The sequence below is a fragment of the Lytechinus variegatus genome, chromosome 11 (genome assembly GCF_018143015.1).
Source record: "Lytechinus variegatus isolate NC3 chromosome 11, Lvar_3.0, whole genome shotgun sequence".
NCBI lineage: Eukaryota > Metazoa > Echinodermata > Echinoidea > Temnopleuroida > Toxopneustidae > Lytechinus > Lytechinus variegatus.
This window is the reverse complement of record NC_054750.1, coordinates 2,552,208-2,575,578: the sequence shown is the minus strand read 5'-3', so window position 1 is coordinate 2,575,578 and position 23,371 is coordinate 2,552,208. Positions and strand designations below refer to the sequence as shown.

General features: G+C 36.4%; 1 protein-coding gene across 1 annotated transcript; it reads left to right on the top strand.

Moving 5' to 3' along the window:
• The first annotated feature begins 2,767 nt into the window (after positions 1 to 2,767).
• LOC121424041 (gamma-butyrobetaine dioxygenase-like) lies at positions 2,768 to 22,987 on the top strand. Its single transcript, XM_041619617.1, has 6 exons — positions 2,768 to 3,477; positions 13,623 to 13,933; positions 14,898 to 15,003; positions 15,295 to 15,497; positions 16,495 to 16,661; positions 22,655 to 22,987. The coding sequence occupies exons 1-6, from the start codon at positions 2,875 to 2,877 to the stop codon at positions 22,810 to 22,812; spliced, it is 1,548 nt and encodes a 515-aa protein (XP_041475551.1). The 5' UTR covers positions 2,768 to 2,874; the 3' UTR covers positions 22,813 to 22,987.
• The last annotated feature ends 384 nt before the right edge of the window (positions 22,988 to 23,371 follow it).

Here is a 23,371-nt window from a genome sequence, read left to right as displayed (position 1 = left end):
CATTTCCAATTTCTATATTAGTAATGTAGTATTACGATCATATAATTCAATTCTATTATATTATTGACGTGGAGAAGGTTTACGATTCACCATATAATATGAAGAAGGGAAGGAAATACAGGCAGAAAGATTGAAATGGAAAGACAAGAAAGGATGAAAAGAGGAAATTATACTCATTCTTTTCTTGAAAGTGAGTGAAGTCCTGAAAAGGACTGTAAACCAGATGAGATGAGCTGAATATGGCTTGAGTGGCGATGGTTTGAGTCGTAGCAGGATGAAGTGAAGAGAGGTTACTCGACGTTCCGGGCAGGTTGACTATCCGTCTTTATAGGAGTAAAGGATGCTAAACGTCCTTTTCAGGACTTCACTCATTTTCAAAAAAGAATACTTCTAATTTCCTAGTTTCATCCTTTCTCGTCTTTCCATTTCAATCTTTCTGCCTGTATTTCCTATCCCTTCTTCATATTACACATGGAGAACCGTAAACCTCCATGTTATAAACTCCACCATGCAAACCTACAAAATTATGTTATTGCAATCGGAACAACGAAATATAAAGAATATGGTAATAATAATAATCATACAATTCAAAAGTGTCTTACGATCAGATTTCGCTCAAATGAACATCATATCGCATGATACATTCGCAATCTAAATATTTCAGTCACATGATTAGATTACATTTTGCAAACTTTGCAATTTCTAGAGGGCTGAAATACTTAGATAGTTCATGTTGACACGGCAACTAGCAATAGTGACATCGGTGCTTGGCAAGCTCGAGTGGGTGCGGGTGAAGATTGTGAGGGGACACGGTCTTACGATGCGGGCATAGAATTGGAAAGTTTACATTATTTGTTTATTGAAAATTTTCAGGAAGTTCACAAGAAATATTGCACGGAATCGTTTAATTTCACTTTTGAAATTGCACACTTTGAAAATGTGTATGTGTCTCCACCCCCCCCCCCCCTCCTCCATCCCAGAGCATGAAAAAACTTAATAGGGGTGGCTGGCCCTTGCGAAAAAGGACAAGCAAAAAAAAAATGAATGTGATTTGGGTAAAATTTCTACATCTTTGCATGTTAACCTTAATTCTGTTATTTCCAGGGATGTTACCTTGGTATATAACACACGCAGCACCCTCAGAAAAATCATGGGGTCCATGGCCATGTCCCCCCCCTCCCATAGAGGCGATCGATCAGCGGGAGAGGGGAAGTGATAGTCATAGTAAAAGGAATCGGCAACATCATCATCATCGTCGCCATCATAAGTCATCATCCTCGACATCATCATAATTACATCGCTGATATTGGTGATCATAATAGTGGTCGTCAGTCTGTTTGGTGCAGTGAATTTGCTGGGAAATTATGTCAGGAATATGTCACAAAATCAAAATAATATTCATTATTTAAAAAAAGTCTTAGCTCGCTTGCAACAATTTGGAATTTTGTACATCCGCCGCATCCCGTCATGTCTAACACATGAAACCAAAATAAAAATCTACATGATTTGTTAAAGTAAAAGTAAGTGAAAGTTTTGTTTTTAGAAAATTACTGTAAGAAATTCATAGTTTATGTTCAGACTAGAAGTAGAATTTGGTTGTTTTTTCTTGATTAGATAGGTCAATGTTCTTCATAATCCTATTGGGCATATTGTTTTATAATTTTATTGCATTGACAACCATGTAAAATAGTTAATTTTGTGAAACAAACTATTTTATTCCTTTTTTTGCCGGTAAAATGATTTTACACAATATTGTTTGTTAGGCGAATCATTTTGGTTAGTGAAAAAAGTATGGACGGTATGGTCTTAGTGAATTCCTACAAACAACACTAAGAATGCCCCTCTTCAGGTCTGAATTTCTTCGAGACAGGTACGTATCATGATAACAAAAATATGCTTATAATGTCCCTTTTTAGGTCTGAATATAAAAAATGTTCAGCTCGCGCTTCGCGCTCACATTATTTGATCATTAAGATACATATCCGTTAATGGCACTGTCCTTAAAATGTCTATATTAGGTCAGTATACCTGGCAACTGAGCACGCGAAAAAGTGACTCAAAATTTGTGCTGGCCGGTATCCCCCAATGCCGTGACCCACGGTACGCCACTGGCTCACACAATTTGAGGTGCGTTTTTTTTCTCTTTTGTCAGGTGCGAAAATTTTGTTGATGGTATCCCTGGTTGTTAGCAGGGTGGGAGGTGCTTCCGGGGTATAATTCAGAGTTCGATGTGTACATTTTTATTGCATTTTACGTAACACTTTACATTCCATTTAAAACGTAATATCATCTGCTGCAAATTCCATCAAAGTTGTATTTGTATTTATAGATCCTTTCATCTAACCTAGCATTTTGACTTGTCAGATAGGTGTTTCATGCATTAATTGGATCTCGAGTGCATACGTGGTGATTCATTCATGGCGCATGCAACGCAAACGACCACGCGCACGAGTAAGATGCAAGTCGTGAATATTTATATCGGGGTCCGGAACTATTGTGGGAAAAATAATTCCGCACCCCGCGACCCTTCTCTTTCTCTTATTTTTCTCCTTCATTTTGTTTTTCTTTTCTTTTCATTTTGTTTTCATCTTTCTTTACCCCTTTCTTTCTTTAATTCTTTCATTTTTGTTTTAATTTTCTTTCTCCCTTTTTCCTTTCCTCTTTCCCGCCCTTTTTCTTCCTTTTTCCCGACTGTAGCGCAGATTTACAGATGAAATTCAGAGTACCGCCCCCCCCCCCCTCAGCGACGACCCTGATCAGAGGTGTCAGTAAATGGAATTTCCCGATATTTGCTCACTTCAGCTTGGGCAGTCATAGTGACGGAAACTTTGCGATGCTTGTGTCGTAAGACATATCCCAGGGAATTATTCAGCAATGGCGTTTTCTTTTGTTTTATCCCGAAGTCGTTTGTCATGTCGGGTTGTAAAGCGGCAATCCAATTTGACGTCGAATTCTTATTCGTCAAACCCGCTTTCGATACCTGGCAAATTATGGACATCATCGCTCACACGTCAGAGTAGCAAGTCCACTAATCTCTCTATCTTGGATTTGTACCCTGACGTAAAACAACAACCTCCATCAACATGGAATTCCAGAACGACATCACCTTCATTGGATCGTCGTCATCCATTCCGTTCATTGACGAGATCATATTCCACTGCATACGCTACAGAGTCGATCACCTATCCATCTAGCTGGAAAGCCTATTCCGACGTCGAAATCAAAAGAATTGAGTTGGCCTCATTGAACGACAGACTGTGCATAACATGGAACGATAACAATAGTACGACGTCGTCATCTTCGTCATCACCATCACTGTCATCATCGTCATCGTTTCCACTGATATGGCTTAGAGACAACTGTCGATGTCCGGAGTGTTTTAATGCTACAACATTGAGTCGCATCGCCCCTTTTCGAAATATAAATGACAATAGCATCAAACTCAACGCGGTCTCGTTGACCGACGATTTAAAATCTGTAAGTATCAAAAAAATATTTTTTTTATCTGTATATGCTACTTATAAGTTTCCTATGACGTAGTCATGATTGTATTAAAAGCTCACACAGCTGTATTCAGTTGGGGACCAAAAAGGCAGCCCCAACTCCCTATTGCCCTGATGGTTCCGAGTGATATCTCAAAATGGCCATCGAATTCCTCCCAAATAAGTTTCCTAAAAATATATCTACAAATAAAATTTGCAATGTATCTAACTATATAACAGTAAATCTTATAACTAGTGGAAAATAAAAGACTAAATTTTTGCCTGGTCAAGGTATTGAAAGGGTCTCATTCACATTCGGCGAGTCACAGACTCCTAACAATAAGCCTGGCCATGGTATTGTTTGTCAGGAGGGTTTTATTGATTTTCTCCTCTCCTTTTTTCAATGAACTTTCTGGCTGTGATCAGGATGTATTGATTTTTTGGAAAAAGTCAATGATTCTGTAATTTTTAAACTGCGATAATCCGTCGAACGCTAAACTAATGTCGCACTCGCGATCGATCGATCGGTACACAGGTACGGTATACACAAACGCCAGGCTATACACTGTAGCTAGGCACGCTCTGGGGCATGCAATTGTTAAAAACAACGGGGCAGGGGACGTCTATGGGAAATGCGTGGTTGTGCAAAAATGCGAACGAAACACGCCTGCGGATGTGCAATAATGCGAATGTAACGCATGAAGAGTTAAAACCTACATGAGGATAAATTTATCTTAATTTCAAGGCCACATGAGGATAAATTTATCTTAATTTCAAGGCTACATGAGGATAAATTTATCCTAATTTCAAGGCTACATGAGGATAAATTTATCTTAATTTCAAACCTACATGAGGATAAATTTATCCTAATTACAAGGATACACGAGGATAAATTTATCCTAATTACAAGGATACACAAGGATAAATTTATCCTAATTACAAGGATACACGAGGATAAATTTATCCTAATTTCAAGGCTACGCAAGGATAAATTTATCCTAATTTCAAGGCGACACGAGGATAAATTTATCCTAATTACAAGGATACATGAGGATAAATTTATCTTAATTTAGAACCTACATGAGGATAAATTTATCTTAATTTCAAGGCTACATGAGGATAAATTTATCCTAATTACAAGGATACACGAGGATAAATTTATCCTAATTTCAAGGCTACACAAGGATAAATTTATCCTAATTTCAAGGCTACACGAGGATAAATTTATCCTAATTACAAGGATACACGAGGATAAATTTATCTTAATTTCAAGGCTGCATGAGGATAAATTTATCCTAATTACAAGGATACACGAGGATAAATTTATCCTAATTACAAGGATACACGAGGATAAATTTATCCTAATTTCAAGGCTACGCAAGGATAAATTTATCCAAATTTCAAGGCTACGCAAGGATAAATTTATCCTAATTTCAAGGCTACATGAGGATAAATTTTTCCTAATTACAAGGATACATGAGGATTAATTTATCTTAATTTCAAGGCTGCATGAGGATAAATTTATCCTAATTTCAAGGTTACATGAGGATAAATTCATCTTAATTTCAAGGCTACATGAGGATAAATTTATCTTAATTTCAAGGCTGGATGGGGATAAATTTATCCTAATTTCAAGGTTACATGAGGATAAATTTATCTTAATTTCAAGGCTACATGAGGATAAATTTATCTTAATTTCAAGGCTGTATGAGGATAAATTTATCCTAGTTACAAGGATACACGAGGATAAATTTATCCTAATTTCAAGGCTACACAAGGATAAATTTATCCTAATTTCAAGGCTACTCGAGGATAAATTTATCCTAATTACAAGGATACACGAGGATTAATTTATCTTCATTTCAAAGCTACACGGGGATAAATTTATCTTAATTTCAAAGCTACTCGAGGATGAATTTATCTTAATTTCAAAGCTACACCATCACATCATCTACATCAATAACAATGAAAATCAGAAGAAATAAATAAATTAATATTTAAATACTTGAGGTTAAGATTTCGATATTGATTCCCCCAACATGGTCTAAGTTCATTGACACTAAATGACCTTTGACCCTGGTCATGTGACCTGAAACTCAGTCAGGATGCTCAGTAATACTTGATTGCCCTTATATCCAAGTTTCATGAACTGGGTCTACACACTTTGTAAGTTATGATGACATTTCAATGAGTGGAATGCCTCTGGCAGTCTCGCCTGCATCGCAATTCGATATAGCAGCAGTTCTTCCTTTGAAAACAGCTAATGAATAGTTATTACAGAAGAAAACACCAAACACCGAAATTACGCAACATTTCGAAAAAAAAAAGAAACGTTACCCAAAAAATTCATTTTGTAGTGCAATCCTTTTTGTTTATTTCCTGTAAAATTTATTGATGTAAATTTGAAAAACGAAAAAGGTTCAATGTAAATTTTTGGTCCCAAGAAATCAAACAAGCTTCAGCCCCCTCTTCCAAGTGCCAAGGCCTCCTCTATATATGCTGCCTTTAATAAGTGCCCTTTTCCAGATGAGGGCTTCATTTAGACGATATTCTAAATACATACATGTATTGTCAAAACAAAATAAACGGTTTTTGGCAACTTCGACAGGCCACCGTCACGTACACGAACTTATATTATGAGAAATAAAACAATGCCTTCTATGTTTTTTTTTTTCAAGAGGAGAACGTAAAGAGGCTTTACTGTGTGTAGTAGAAACAGTGGCGTAACTACGGGGGGGGCATGGGGGGGGGCACGTGCCCCCCAATCGGCTGGCCAAAAAAAAGGGGGAAAGGGCGAAAAAAAAGCGGGAGAAAGGAAGAGAAACGTAGTGGGGAAAGAAGAAATTATGTTCATTATAAATGTTATATTATATTATAATTATGTTATAATACATGAAAAAGCATTTTTTCAAACTTTATGAAACATTATTTGCTCACAGGGCCTATGACTTTATTGTTCCTGGTGCTCGCATAGACCGTTTAAAGAGATAAATAATCCTGATGTACTAAAACCTCCTGTTTTCAAATCAATACTGTACACCAAATACATTACCTCGCAATTCCAGTCATAATTTTTTCATGTAGTGACATTTGCTCTTTTTTATGACTACTTAAATTGATTGCCCTATTTAAGGTCTAATATAAAACATTTCCTGTCCGTGCTAACGTTCGCATTAGTTGTTTGGTGAGATGTCTACTCTTCAATGAATTTCTAAAATCAGTCCTTAAAATGTCTAGTTTTCTGATCTCAATATCAAAAATTTTCAGCTCGCGCTTCGCGCTCGCATCATTTGGTTAATAAAATACGTACAGTCTTAGTGAATTCCTGCAAACAAACAAGACTTAGAATGCCCCTCTTTAGGTCTGAATTTCCGAAATTTTCAGCTCGCGTTTCGCGCTCGCAGTATTTGATTAGTGAGATGCGTATGATAATCATGATTACCATGTCTCCAAAAAATGCTTAATGTGTTTATGTGAAATTCTAACAAAATCAGCAAAGGTTGGTACTAGCATTAGATGCCTTTGCTGAGATATGTATAATCTTAATGGATTCCTAAAATATATTCCCCATTTTGGGTCAATATATACAAAAATTTCAGCTCGCGCTTCACATTGTATATCGAGGCAGGTACATATCATGATTACAAAAATGCTTATAATGTCCCTTTTTAGGTCTGAATATCAAAAATTTTCAGCTCGCGCTTCGCGCTCGCATTATTCAATCAGTGAGATACATATCCGTTTAATAGCGCTGCATGTCCTTAAAATGTTTCTATTAGATCAGTATACCTAAAAACTTAGCCCCCCCCCCCCAATGCCGTGGCCCACGGTACGCCACTGAGTAGAAATGTATCTTTCTTCCGATTGGGCTCTCAAAATATTTAAATTCAACAGAGTGGAATCAATAAAGGGCCGTGTGGCTGTTCTTCAATTTACCACAGCTCCTCTACAAGTCAGTTGAAGAGTATTTTCTCCTCAATCTATTCCAAGGTATCAATACAAACAAAAGTAATCTTTTAAGAGTTCTAAAGACAATAAACTATTTTTTAATACATAAAACCAAAAAGGGAAAGGGTATCCTAGGCATGCTCCTGTTGGGTTATAGCCTTTACTGTGCTCGAGCACTATTACAAACGGCCGAACAATAATAGTAATAATAATAACAATAATGATATTAATAATAATTATAATAATAATAATATTAATAATAATTATAATAATATCAATAATGATGAATGTAAATATAAAGATATAGATATAAAAGTTGCTTTATTATAAAAAAAAATGCAATTTGCCTTGCCGATGGCTTTAAAACAAGATATTTTTTGTATTTAAAGTCGAAATACGGAGAGGGGATGGGGTAAACTCGAAAGGCTCCCGTTGGCTTAAATAAACAATTGGTTTTTTTCAGGAATCATGTTGTCTGATGTCTCATACATCTGTCTTTTCCAAGTCGATAATACAAGTCAATCTGGTTTTGTAAAGTAGCGAGAATGCCGCGGGGGAATGCAGTTTTGCCACTTCGGGGTCTCCAAAAGACATATATTTTAACAAAGTTAAAATATGGATTGATGTGGGGTACATTCGTTATGATTCATGTGCCAGAGCTTCATTTAAGCAGTAACCTGCAAAGCAATGTCTCCTGTAAATTTTCCAAGAGAAACCAATTAGAAACAAATAAAACAAAATTAATAGTGTTTTACCGATACCGAAATGCATTTTGCCCGTATGTATCACAGATTACGGTGTGGCAGACACACCAAAGCGATACGAGAAGCCGATGGAAGCTATTGTGTTGAGATTGTGTTATCTCGAATGACATACAATTGATCGCTTTATTGTCCGATTCGTGAGTGTGACTGTGACATAGAGGTTGTTTTGGTCTCGTTTTAGCGCAATATCACGTCATACATTTTGACATATTTGCCCTCTTTCTAAGCAAATTAAGACACTAATACTGTCATGAAGCATATCGATGTTTTCGCTAATATATTCTCTTTCATGTAGAATGTTGACATTTTGTATTAATTGCTGTTATTTATAAAAACAGTTCAGGATTCTTGAAAGAATACTCTGTTTTAAATTATAATTTGCATAATTTATGTAAATTAGGTAATAATAAACAAGGATATTCCAATTATTTTATGACAGTTTTCTTTCCTGTCTTACCCTAAGTCTTTATTTCCAATTTCAGGGCAGTTCGGTTGAAATATTTATTCTGAATTACTTGTTTTTACTATATCGACATAATATGCAAATTTATGCAAATTACTTGCTTATTTGCATAGATACAGCGTGTCTCTTTGGATGAATCTTTTTCTTTTGACTCAAGGAACATTTGTGCCAAGTGGGACATTTGTACTCAAAAATGCAGCGGTAAGCCCCTTTTTTGCAGTTAACAAGTCTACTAATAGTGCAAATTCATGTGCAAGTTTCCAACTTGACTTGATATTTGCTGGTGATATTCATCCAAACCCTGGGCCAGAAAGTGATAATATAAATATAATTCATTATAACCCTACTATGACCAATGCTTCTTCTCAATTAAAATCTACACAAGTAATCAAGTAATTCTGAGGTATGGCATTGGAAAGATAACTCTTCCACATTACCACATAAAACCTTAAATGTTATTGCATCATACGGGCTTCAACCTCATAATCGAAAAACACGCCGGGGAAATAGGGGCGGAAAACGCCTAAAATGTCGCCGAAATAAAAGGCTGGCAACTTTTTGTGACTCTTCACGACACAAAGTTGATCAGGCTGAACAGAATGTCTCATTCTGCATGATTAATACACGATCAGTTCGTAATAAAACTTCTGAATTTAATGACTTCGTTGTAGATCACAATTTTGATATTGTTGGTATTTGTGAGACATGGTTGCACCCAGATGATGACGCAGTGATAGCAGCACTGAATCCAGGTGGATATAAGTTCATTCACACTCCAAGACTTCATAAAAGAGGCGGTGGAGTTGCATTTCTTTATCGTAGTAACCTTGATATAAAAGTTGTTCCTCCTTCTCTTGATATTAATACATTTGAAATGACTGAAATCAGTATTGTACTGAATTCTATATCTGTGGATATGTGTATCGTTTATAGGCCACCAGGTGCCTCATCTACACTCAAGGAATTCATTGATGATTTCTCTTGTCTATTAGATTCTCTTCTCTTTAAGAATTCCAGTTTGTTAATTGCTGGAGATTTTAATGTTCATGTGAACGATGATTCTGTAAATACTAAGCTTTTCCTTGAAACTTTAAGTGCTTACGAGTACACAGCACATTCATTTGCCAACTCATACTCATGGGCATACTCTGGACCTACTCATCACCCGCCAGTCAGATAGAAATATTGTGAAGGATGTAATGGTTATTGATGGCCTTTCTGACCACTCGGCCATTATTTGTAAATTGAACCTAGTAAAGCCTCCCGCTATAAAGAGTTTGATTTACACACGTAATATCAAATTTATCGATGTTGAAAAATTTGTTGACAGAATTTCTAAACTATCTTTTCTTGAAAACTGCTCTTGCTCTGATATTTCAGTCTCTGTAGAACAATACAATACAATTCTAAGATCTGTTCTTGATGAACATGCTCCTGTAAAACAGCGACATGTAACAGTTCGCCCCAATACACAGTGGTACTCTCAAGACATTGCCGACAAAAAACTTCAGCGCAGGAAATTTGAGCCCAAATGGCTAAAATCAGGTCCAGAGTCTGATCATAAGAAATATCAGAAACAACGTCAGGTAGTACAGGCGAGTGTTCGTGTTGCCAAAACATCTTATAACTCTATGCTGGTTGAAAAATGCACAAATACGAGACAGCTCTTTAGAGTTGCCAATTCTCTGCTAAACAGAGGTAAACGAAATCCTCTTCCTACTTTTCCAGATCTTCCAGAACGTTTTAATAAATTTTTCGTAGAAAAAGTCCAGACGGTTCGATCAATTCTCACTAGTGTTGGAGAATTTGATATCCCACTGATTACTAATAAAACCTTGGATACACTTTCTCCTACTACTCCTGATGAAATTGCATCTATTATAATGAATTCACCTTCAAAATCCAGTGAGCTTGATCCTATACCAACACTATTTCTGAAAAAAAATGTCTCCCTGCAATCTTACCCTCAATTGTATCTATCATAAACTCAAGTCTTTATTCAGGGATAGTTCCTGATAGCATGAAGGTTGCAGCAGTGCGCCCTACCCTTAAGAAGTTAAATTCAGACAGCGACTGTCTCCAAAATTATAGACCCATTTCAAACTTATCTTATCTTTCCAAGGTCGCTGAACGAGTGGCCTTCTCACGTCTTCGTGCATATCTTCTTGAAAACAGTTTAATAGACAATTACCAGTCTGCCTACCGCCCAAACCATAGTGTAGAAACATTACTTACTAATCTTGTAGATAACATCCTATCGGAAATGGACAGAGGTAATATAACTTTTCTCGTGCTGCTTGGTATGTCGAGTGCATTGATCACTCTATACTAATAAAAAGACTACACTCTCTAGGAGTAACGGGCATGGAACTGAAGTGGTTTTCTTCATACATCGATCAAAGAACCCAATATGTGTCTGTCAATAATTCTCAATCAGATAGGACTCTCCTTTCGTATGGTGTGCCACAAGGGTCTGTAGGTGGCCCATTAATGTTCTCTGTTTACCTTCAGCCTATCAGTACAATTATTAAAAAACATAATATTAAGTATCATTGCTATGCTGATGACATTCAGTTATTCATTTCTGTACATCCTTCCCCTGATGCGATTGCCAGAGCTCTAAGAGTCTTAGATGCCTGCATCCATGACATGAAGTGCTGGATGGATTCAAATAGTCTTAAAAGTGAATTCATTGTTTTTGGTTCGAAAAAGTCTATTGTGAAAATTAACCATGATCGCTTGCTTGTACATATTGACGATAAAGTTATAAGGCCAGTTTCTAAGGTACGTAACCTAGGTGTGGTATTTGATACCAATATGTCTTTTGTTGAACATGTATCTAGCACATCAAAATCTGTGAGATATCAATTGCGGAACCTACGGTTTATTCGAAAATTCTTAAACAAACAAGCATGTGAACAATTAATTCATGCTTTAATCACATCTCGGATTGATTTTTGTAATTCTCTTTTCTATGGACTCATAACTTACTAGACTGCAATCTCTTCAAAATTCAAGTGCCAGACTCCTCACCTTTACACCGAGAATGGACCCAGTAAGCTGCTTCAAACTCCCCGTACCTATCATTCATGGGGAGACCATGCTTTCTCGAATGCAGCAGCCAGGTTATGGAATATGCTTCCTCTCTCACTTCGCTCCATCAAGTCATATACTACTTTAAAAGATCACATTAAGACATACCTATTCAAATTGTAACTGATTTTAAATGTTTGTTTTATTTCATTTATGATTAAAAGAAAGATGATTCATCCCTTCCCGTTCACTGGCTGTTCATGTGGGACCCGGTGTCCTCAGATTGCTAGAGCTCCTGTGAGTTATGAACTGACTGGGTTTACCCCTTAAATTGTCAGTGAACGGGGCAGCTAGAGGGCACTGGGTTCCGCATGATGATGGGCTGATGGATGGGTTGGGGTGAATGAAGCAGATGTGAAATTATTATTCTTACATTGTACTTGTCCATGGTTCTTGTGTAGTATTTAAATAAATTTCTATAAAATTAAATTTTTACATTGTAAAAGAGAACTGTTGCTCGGCTAGCGCCATGAGCGTCTACTGACGGTGTGTGCGCTCCACAAATATGCGCTATTAAATATACACTATTATATGTGTTCACGGTCACTAAGCACAGAAATACATGACTATTAAGTTGTGTCATTTACATGACACCAAGCACTCCTCTGTTTTGTGATCTAAAATGTTCACCAGTTTTAATATTTCTGTTCAATTTTCATATAAAAATGAACTCCCATCAATATTAAATGATATATTTTTTCTAAAATTCCTTTTGTTATTCCTATGAGACCAGAAATAAATCAAAGTTTCTTATTCCTTTTGCACGTACCTCATTAACCCAACATACAATATGATTTCAGGGTGTTCGTGATTGGAATTCGTTACCTTACATTGTAATAAATTCTCAAACCTTAACTAGATTTAATGTAAACAATTATTGTTGAAACGTTTGATGTGCACTGAGTAGAGGGCATTCTAGAACTCCCCCCCCCCCCCTCTCTCTTTCTTTCTCCCTCTCTCTCCTTTTCTTTTTCTCTCCCACTATCGCTTCCTCCCTTCTTTACTCTTTATTAACTCTTCAATGTTCTGCATTGGCTGTGTGCTGGTATGGTGGTTTGATTGTGTGTGTGTGTGTATGAGGCATGTTTTCTATCTGTTTTGTTTTGTCGATTACTGTACACGGCCCCATCCTCGGAAGCTATGCTTTTCTTGGGGTCCTTCCGATTTCTAATGATTAATGTTGTATGTATTTATTTTGATTCAGTTTTTAATGGAAAATAAATGAACTGAACTGAAATTAACTGACTGATAAAAAAAAAACTTTTCAAAAGGAAACAATGGGAGGATACCATGGTTTCTGTAATTTTGTAAAGTGACCCAGCCAAGATTCTCTGACATTTCTCCTATCAATCTGTTCCATGAAGAAGGTTGAAAAATCATTTCATTTTCATTTCATTTATTTCCACAAAATTAAAATAAATACAAAGCAATATACAAATACATTTTAAAATAGTGGTGGACCAAATGAAAGCTCATCAGGCTTGTTTGGATGGCCCAAAATAACATTCATAAGCACACATACATAATACATAAAACATAATCCATTCATAACCATAAAAATACATCCATATGGCATAAGACAGGACATGAAAGAAGGAGGAAAGAAACAGAGAGGCTATGATTATTTGTCAAGAGAAAGGGGTTGCTCAGTGTAAAGTGTCGTTTGTAATTAAATTTGAAAAGTTTACATGTCTTTGCTGTCTGAAGTTTAACAGAGAGATTGTTCCACAGTTTAGGGCCCTGATAAAAAATAGTTGATTTGGCTAGCTCAGTTCGACACAGAGGAGGATGAAATTTACATTATAATCATCCAGCCCCTATTTGTTAAAATGATAACACGTATGTGACCTGTCATACTCTTACTATTCCTAGGTTAGCATCAACTGGTCAGACGGTCACGTGAGCCATTATCCGGCAAGGTGGTTACGATGTAACGCATTCTCCGAGTCCGAACCGGACCCGCTAGCCGACATCCAACTCCAACTGTGGGACGCTTCGACGTGCCGTGATCGCATGCGAAAATTCGTCTTCAATGACCTCCTGACCGATGACCGTGTATTGTATGACATGTTGCTTGAAGTGAAGGTGCTCGGTATAGCGTTGATTGAGAATACACCCCTCAGATTGGGACAGCTTCACAGGCTAGGTGACAGAGTGGGCTTCCTTTTACCTAGCAATTACGGGTAAGATAACAGGTATAATTAAATTCAGGCATGTATTTAGCCATGTGGGTGGGGACAGGGCACGTCCCTCAACCCCCTCCCCCTAAAAAAAAAATGCAAAGGATGTCATCAAGAAAACCCCCTCCGTATCGTACCATTACAGAGAATTTATGTTAGAAAGTTCACCGTTTTGCATCTCAGTCTTTTCAAGTTTGATAAGCCCTAATATTTAAGTTTTGCTTATGTAACGACAAGGACAGTCTCTCCGTCGCGTGCGGCGTCGCCCAGCGGTGACAGATCTCAGTCGCGTGCGACCTCGCCCGACCTCACGCTTATGAGTCCAGAGCTCGTCAACAGAGTCTGCCCTTGTGTTATGCAACATCAAGGACCGACTCTCAGTCGCATGTTGCCCGTCTCTGCCGAGGACGAATGTTGTTCTTGGAGATTGTAGAAACTAGCTCAAGAATGCTTTGCTCGATTTAGCTCTCTATAAGAGGGGTTGTAATTCGCAGAAGAGTTTTCACTTCAATCAAGTATAGTTGGATTAATATCTTAAATATCAAATATCTTATCATTAATAATTGGACAAGTCTAACCCACAAGTCAGCTCTGCTTATTGTAATTTACTGTTACTCACATGTGAGAGAATAGATACCCATGTACAGATTCTCGATTGACATTCCTGGCGCGAAGAGACTTTGGTCAAAGACAGAAAAAGTAAGAATCAAGTGAGAGCTATGAGAATTATACAGAGCCAATGAAAGGATAGACGAACAGTTGGTGAAATCGGTGAGATTTTACTTTATTGGTTTATTAATTTCCAATTCCCATCGAAACAATAAAATTGTATAAAAGAAACTTTTTTTCAGTCGACTATTGAAAGAATATAATTTGATCATATACGCACGTCAAATCGTGCCTTTGTATTTTCAAAGAAAATTAATGCTTAATCAATGTTTCATTTTGTTTTTTCCCGATTCGAAAGTGAAACATTTCAGGTCCAAAGTAAAGTAGGAGCCAGCAATGCAGCGTACCTTGCCACGGATCTACCGTTACACACAGATCTTACCTACTACAACAATCAACCTGGGGTAAGTCAGGGACACCTCTCACAGGGGGGAAAGTGATAGTAATTTCCCTATTATGTATATTGTTATACACAATAATTGTATTAAAAAAAACAACTGGAGCTGCTGCCATCATCGGCGTGCAGGGACAAGATTCCAAAAGGGGGAAAGGCCAAATACGTTCTTACATTCTTTATAATCGTCTGAAATATCCATTGAAAATTGCCCTCTTGGTAAAATACACCCGGGTTATCGAATGACTTCGCCTCTCCAACTATTATGTCGTTTGATCCATCTTGTCATCCCAAATTGCAGATTCAGATGCTTCACTGCATACAGCAAGCCGACCTTCAAGGGGGTGAGAACACCCTGGTTGATGGGTTCAAGGTCGCCGAAGACATCAAGAGGTCCTCGCCCGATTCGTACGATGTCCTTACGAAACAAATTCTGGAATTTTACGATACTGGCACGGACAGCGTAGGAGAATACTTCCAGCACTCCCGACATTCTGTTCTCCGGTGCGTTCAATATTCAGGGTCTTGCAGTTTTTGTTAAATAATCATGGAAAGCCAATGTTGAGAACATCTCTTTCCAAAACTTCCAAAGCATAGTACGGCTTTCAACGTATAACCAAGAGCCAACGTGACACGTTGTCACCCCGTCACGTTAAGAGCTGAACAAAAACTTCTCTCTGAAATGTATATCAAAGAGGGGTTTTCTTTTTCGCTTTCTCGACGCAGAAAGTAAAATGTACACGGAACAGCGAAAATTGCAAATAGGGCCAATGTTGTTTGTCCAGAGTCCGGGGAGACACAGCTGTTTTGATTCACCAGTTTTCGAAAAAGTCTTCTTGGTTGCTTTTTGTCATGAAGGGGTCATTGACAATACATTGTCTATGTTCTTAACTGCGTTAACGATTCCAAACCGACCGACGGAATGCCATTGGAAATCACGCAAGAGCTTTGATCGATCTTGATTCCGTTTCGCCGATGTGAATCCCCAAAACTGGACGAATCTGAAACGTCCGAATATACCAAACAATTGTCGACATGTCGGAAACATATGCAATAGGTATATAGTTTGAACCATCCTGTATTTTACATGCATCAGACCGAACAAAACAAAAACCCTGCTGAAAAGAACACAATCACGCACCATCATAGTATGTTCACACGCACCATCACAGTATGTTCACATGGTGGACTATGTGAAAATATTATTCATATTATTAACATGATCAGATTCCACAATGTGAAGATAATATTTTCACACTGTGGTCACCTTCGACAGTGTGTTCACATGGTCGATTGTGTGAATATGGCATTCACACTTTTAAACTGCTCACTGACGGTGTGAGGGTGTGTTCACATTGTGTTCCACACTGTGAACACACTATGGGACACTGTGTTCTTTCCAGTCGGGAATGTCCTCCATATTCTCCAAACAAGAGTCTGCATTTCAGAACCATTTGCGGCAATAAAATTTTACCATTCTTTTTTCCCGCTTGCTTTACAGATTGAATGGGAACAATAGAGTTGACCAAGTAACATTCAGCGACCACGGACGGAGCGCAATGACCCGGATGCAAGTTGATGACGTCATCAAGACATACAAAGCTCTTTCGTTTTTCACCGACCGACTTTATGCCCCCGAAAACGTCTTCGAATACAAGCTGAAAGATGGTGAGAATCGCTGGCGTATAAGTGGAAAAGAAATCTTAAATTGACTTTCCTTAGTAAAAATGTATTTAAACAAATGCCCTCTAAACCATTTTTCGTCATTGACGAGAATGTACATATGCTGTAGGTACCTATAAAGATTAAGATATCTATTTGAAAAAAACACCTCGCTGTTTTTTGCATGATTAACAAGTTTAAGCAAGCGAATATATTGTACCCGAGCATTATAGTTATTAGAAGACGGTATTTTTTATTTTCATTGTTATGTTTGTCGTGCAAATAGAACTCACTTTTGTTTCAGAAAGCTGTTCGTAAAGTTGCGCACAATTTTACACATGGTCATGATGACTGGAACATGTTCTTCTTAAGTGGTAATTCAGCTACATGGCGATATATTATGTAGCACAAGAAATGATCACCAGTCGTGAGTAAAGTCACTCATAACCATGACAACTAATAGAAAAAGAATCTTCTCATTTGTATTGTATTTTGCTATTTATTTAATCACGGTTAAAAAGCCTGCTTTCAGTTAGAAGCTGCTTTACAGCAAGACCGTGAAAAGCTGATGATAACAATAATACAAAAATGAAAATGATCAGCTAACAAAAATAATAATGAAGACATAATATAACAAAACAAATAGAATAAAATTGGCAAAAGCAAAATTGAAGTAAAATCAAATGAAAATAAAGAAACGAAAAGAATATACAAAGTAATATCAAAATCAAACATCATTATAAACAAAAAATGACAGCATAAGTTAATATTATACAGTATCTACGGGGTGGGGGATTGAATTAAGAAAGTGATATGAGACGTAGAAATGTAGTCGGGTTTTATTTTCTAATCGGGTGGTTGCAGGTAGGTTATTGAATAATTTAGAAGCTGAATAAAGGGGGCTTTCTTTTTTAAATTAGAGTGAGGCTTTGGCAATTGAATTTGTTGGTCTATGTTTCTTATAAGATATTCTCGTGACTTAAGTGTGATTCGAGTACAAAGTACAGATGAAGCTAGATTACTGACCAATTTAAAAATGGTAAATATTGACTGATTGACCCATCTCTTGTTGAGTTGATCAACCTTCAAAACGTCATACATATGTACTAAGTCGACTGTTGATTTCTAAGACAGATTTCAGAGCCCTGTTTTTTTAGAAATTGTAGACGATTCAGTTGACTTTTATTGGCATTTCTCCAGATGCAACAACAATATTCAAATATCGGTTGGATCAAAGCCTTGTACAGCATAAGAGCTGTGTGTTTTGTATATAACATCGACAGCGTTTGAAAGAATAAAATGTCAGTAGAACTTTTTTTCCGAACACTGCCAATTTGGGGGTCCAGATAAGGGAGCTGTTCATTATTACGCCAAGATATTCACATTGGGTTACCCTTTGCAATTCATAACTTTGCATTTGTATTTTTGTATCATCAAATAGAAGGAGCTTTGCTTTAGATCCTAATAACGTGAATTGGTACTTACCGGTGTTGATTAACATTTCATCGTTTGAAAGCCATCTACATATAAATCACTGTTTATAGTCATTTCTAAATCTTTGGGCTCTTTAGATGCAAATTAAATGCATGTATCGTTGCATACAAAGAGAGGGGACTCAGAAAGAAAGAAAGAAAGAAAGAAAGAGGAAGGAAGGAAGGAAGAAGAGGAGAAAACAAGAAGGAAAGAAAGAAAACCAAAGTTGGATGAAAGTGAAACACGAGAAATGTTGAAATCAAAGTAATAGTCCAGGATAGAAGAGGCGTAACCTTGTTTTTTTATATATACAATATTTTTTGATGGTTTCTTGTCAATTCGAGGGTGCTGATTACGAATCTGAATGATGCCACTCGTGTAACCTTGAGCATTTTCCGCAAATTGGAAAATGTGATCACTCTTGTGATTTCTTTGCCCCTCTTTCTCATTGTGTGCATAATACTTTTAGGGCCTTTGGCAGCCATTTTGAAAATCAAAATACAACATTCATCACAATGCATGGCATATTAATGATATATTTCGTTAACAGTTACTCGTGTAATCTTAATAATATGCATTTTAGTGATCACTCTTGTGAATTTTTTGGCCCCCATTGCCATTGTAAGCAATAGTGTTGGGGCCAGTGGCTGCCATTTTAGATATCAAAATACAGAAATCTTCCCATTTATGATATAATGAATGATATATCTCGTTAGTAATAATGATTTCTGTATATCACTTCGTTCATACATCGCGATTTTTTGCAGTTTAGTGCTCACTTTTGCGAAAGATAGTTTTCCCTCTTTATATTGTACATAATAGAGTATACAATGGACTTTGGCGGCCATTTTGAATATGAGGAAAATAAATATTTTGTCAAAAATTAATTTTTCAGAGAGTATCTCACTCCTGCCACACAATTTCATGCATTTCGTAGCAAATGTGCGGACAATTTTAGGATTTTTATGGGTAATTTGCATATTTTATGATGATTATGCAATCGTTGTCAATAATAGAGTAAATAAACACGGTGGCGGCGTAGCTTTATATGTAAGAAATAATCTCCAATTTAAAGTAATTAATGATTTTACATGCATGACGGAAACAATTGAAAGCATTTTCATTGAAATTGAAATTGCATCAGGAAAAAATGTACTTGTTGGTGAAATTTACAGACCGCCTAACGCTAACATAACTGATTTTACAGAAGTATTGCATTCCTTTTCTGATTCACCCTATTTTCAGAACAAACATTGCTTTATAATGGGCGATTTTAATATCGATCTGCTTCACTACCACGAAAAGCCAGCTTGCCAGGATTTTTTAGACACTATGATATCCAATTCTTTTACTCCTTGCATCACTAAGCCAACTCGCATTTTTGGTGTTACTACGACGCTCATTGACAATGTTTTCACAAACATCCACGGTTATTTAGACATGAGTATAATAGTATCTGATCTAACAGATCACTTCCCTGTATTTGTTTCTTCTCCCCACATTTTTAATACTAAACAAAACTATTCAACATTTCGAGGTTTAAGAAGAATGTCAGAACAAAATACTAGACGTTTTATAGAATGCTTGTCTCAGGTTGACTGGTCCACGGTACTAAATACAACTGATGCTAACCAAGCTTATGATGAATTTCTAAATATTATTTTACCATTATTTGACCATTATTTTCCAGTAAGAACATTATCCAAATCAAATTATAAAAAAGTACCACGTTCTCCCTGGATCACACGGTCTCTACTTAAATCAATAAACAAGAAAAATAAACTATACTATAAATATAAATCTACAGGCACAGATAACGCTAAATCTAAATATTCAATTTATAGAAATACCCTAACATCAGTGCTGAGACAAGCCAAAAGAAACTATTTTTTCTCTTTATTTGAAACTCATAAAAAAGATACAAGGTCAACCTGGAAAGTGATAAATCAAGTTTTTAAGAAGGAAGGATCAAAAAAGAATATTAATAGGATCGTCGACCAAAACAAGGAAATTACAGATGATGCAGACATTGCCGAAGCATTCAATTCCTTCTTTGTAAACATTGGCCCAAATTTGGCTAATGCTATACCTAATAGTAACAAACCCTTTGATTCTTTTTTGCCAAACCGTAATCCTCGTACCATATTCTTTTCACCCGTTTCCGAGCACGAAATTATAGAAATAGTTAAAAATCTACCGGCGAAAAAAAGTTCTGGTTATGATGGTATTTCTTATGATTTTCTCATTAAAATTATTGATAAAATTGTGATGCCCTTGACGCACGTATACAATCTTTCTTTACAGTGTGGCATTGTCCCCAATAAGATGAAGGTTGTTAAAGTTATACCTATCCATAAAAAGGGTTCAGAGGATGAATTGGGTAACAATCGCCCTATTTCACTACTGACTACTTTCTCCAAGATTTTAGAAAAAACAGTATATTCTCGTACAATAAAATTTCTTATGAATTGTAATATTTTTATTAATTCACAATTTGGCTTTCGTAAAAAGCATTCAACAGTTCATGCAATAATGTTATTAATCGATAAAGTTACCAAGGCAATTGATAACAAATCTCATGTTGCTGGTATTTTTCTGGACTTCTCCAAGGCCTTTGACACGATCAACCATGAAATACTTTTATACAAGCTTTCTCATTATGGGATTCGTGGAAAGGCCTTGGAGTGGTTCAGAAGTTACCTTATAAACAGAACTCAATTTGTGGTCATTAATAACTCCGATTCTCAGATACAGCAAATTTCATGTGGCGTGCCTCAGGGTTCCCTTTTGGGTCCATTGCTATTTATTTTATACATCAATGATTTCCAAAACTCATCCTCTTTATTATCATTTCTTCTTTTCGCAGATGACACGAGCTTATTTTTTACACACAGCAATCCTCAAATCCTTCTTGAAAGACTAAATGTTGAATTATGCTCTGTGTGTGATTGGATACAAGCTAATAAGTTATCCCTAAATTTTAAAAAGACACATTATATGGTTTTTAGCAACTCATTACACACATTGCCAGGTCTTGTTTATATGAATGGTAATGTTTTAGAACAAATTGAATCAGCAAAATTTCTTGGTATCTTTATTGATTGTAAATTATCATGGAAAGTTCACATTGATCACCTTCGTAAATTGCTCTCAAGAAATGTTGGAGTCATAAATAAACTTAAGCCTCATTTTCCGCATCACATTTTGAAACTATTGTATTCCACTTTATTGTTACCATATCTGAATAATGGAATTTTAGCCTGGGGAAATGCCTCTAAGACAAAACTTGAATCCATACTTAAAATTCAAAAAAGAGCCGTGAGGATAATTTCTTCTTCTGACTTTCTGGCTCATACCAATCCGCTATTTTATTCAAACAAGTTATTGAAAGTAACCGATTTATATTATTATTTTGTTGGTATATTTATGTATCAACTAAATAAACAGGAATTACCAAGTGTATTTTCTGATTTGCTTGTTCATAATCAAGAAATCCATTCTTACCCAATTCGACAAGTACACAATTTCCACATTTCCCCAGTGCGCACTGTTCTTGCCCTTAAATCATTTGCTTTTACAGGGCCTTCCTTTTGGAATAATTTAGACACCCATATAATTCAGGCGCCCTCTCTATATTCTTTTAAATGTAGGCTGAAAACATTTCTTTTACAATCGTATGCTAGTGGTTAAGCGCCTTGCTCGAGTGACTATCTTGTAGATCTCTTTATAATGTATTGAGTATTTTCATTTTATTAATGTCGCTTCATTGCGTTAGGAGTTTTTAATCCTTTATCATTTTCTTCTGGGAACCTATATGTTTACAAGCTTTGCTTTTTAATAGGTTCCTCATATTTCACGTAATTGTATTTTCTTGTTAAATACTACAACTATGTATTTTTTGTCATCATGTATTCATAATTGTGTTCAAGATGTATGTTTTTGTGGAATGTGAAACAATAAATCAAATCAAATCAATCAAATTTTGGCGGCCATATTGGATTTTGCCAATTTGCGGAAAATGCTCATGGTTACACGAGTGGCATCATCCAGATTCGTAATCAGCACCCTCGAATTGACAAGAAACCATCAAAAAATATTGTATATATAAAAAAACAAGGTTTGGTCAAGTTTCTATATGGGGCCTATCCTGGACTAAAAGAAGGTGGGAGCTTGAATGGAAATAGAATTAGTGTAGAGGGGGTGGGGCGGCAGAATTAAGGATATGCATTTTTTTTCTTAAACGATTACTTGCAATTTCATTTATGTGGGGTTTTTTTAACTCTGAAAGTGGTTGATCACTATTGTATTGATCCATTTTGTCGTCGAAGGTAACCATTTCTTTGTGTTTAGCTGCCAAAACAAAGTGATCATTAAAAGCGTGTGGCAATTTTCTTATATCCCAAATTATCTTTACCATTAAAGGACAGCTTTTGTATTAACTTCATGTGTTTTTTTTATTAGGAAGCATACATCGTAGAGTCATGACCAAGATATTAACATCAAATTATTTATTTTACTTGTTATAGGGGAAATGTTGATCATGGACAACTACCGGGTTCTTCACGGCCGGAAATCGTTCACTATGACTCCGGGTTCAGCTAGACATCTTGAGGGAGGTTACTTTGATTGGGATACGGTCATGTCTAAACTTAGGGTACTCAAGAAGAATCTAGATGCAATGTAGTATAGATCGACGTCATCGAACCGCCATCTTAGAGGCTGAATCCAGTGACTTACAAGCAGATCTGAAGAGATCACCATCGTTTCTCTATTTTGTCTGCTTTAATTAAAGGAGAATGAAACCTTAGGAACAAGATAGCTTGTGTGAAAAAGAAAAGTCAAAGAAACAGATCGGCGAAAGTTTGAGAAAAATCGGACAAATAATGAGAAAGTTATGAGCATTTGAATATTGCGATCACTAATGCTATGGAGATCATCAAATTGACAATGCGACAAAGATGTGTGATGTCACTTGTGAACAACTCTCCCATTACTTTAGTATATAATTCATTCACTTAAATTGCCTCTTTTATTACATCTATCAGTAGATCATGTGTTCTTTCTATAGGAGGGCATGTAATACAGATTTTTAAAGCATTCATCATGATGGATAACGAGTTTGTATGACAATAAGAAAAGCAAGAAGAGACAATTTGAAGGTATTTTATAGTCCATCAAAGGGAAAGTTGTTCACATGTGACATCACATATCCTTGTCGCATTGCCCTGTAGGATCTCCATAGT

Coding starts and splice junctions, on each gene's coding strand:
- LOC121424041 (XM_041619617.1), top strand. CDS start 2,875: ATGGCGTTTTCTTTTGTTTTATCCCGAAGTCGTTTGTCATGTCGGGTT. Junction 3,478..13,622: donor TGACCGACGATTTAAAATCT/GTAAGTATCAAA, acceptor TACTATTCCTAG/GTTAGCATCAACTGGTCAGA. Junction 16,662..22,654: donor CGAATACAAGCTGAAAGATG/GTGAGAATCGCT, acceptor TACTTGTTATAG/GGGAAATGTTGATCATGGAC.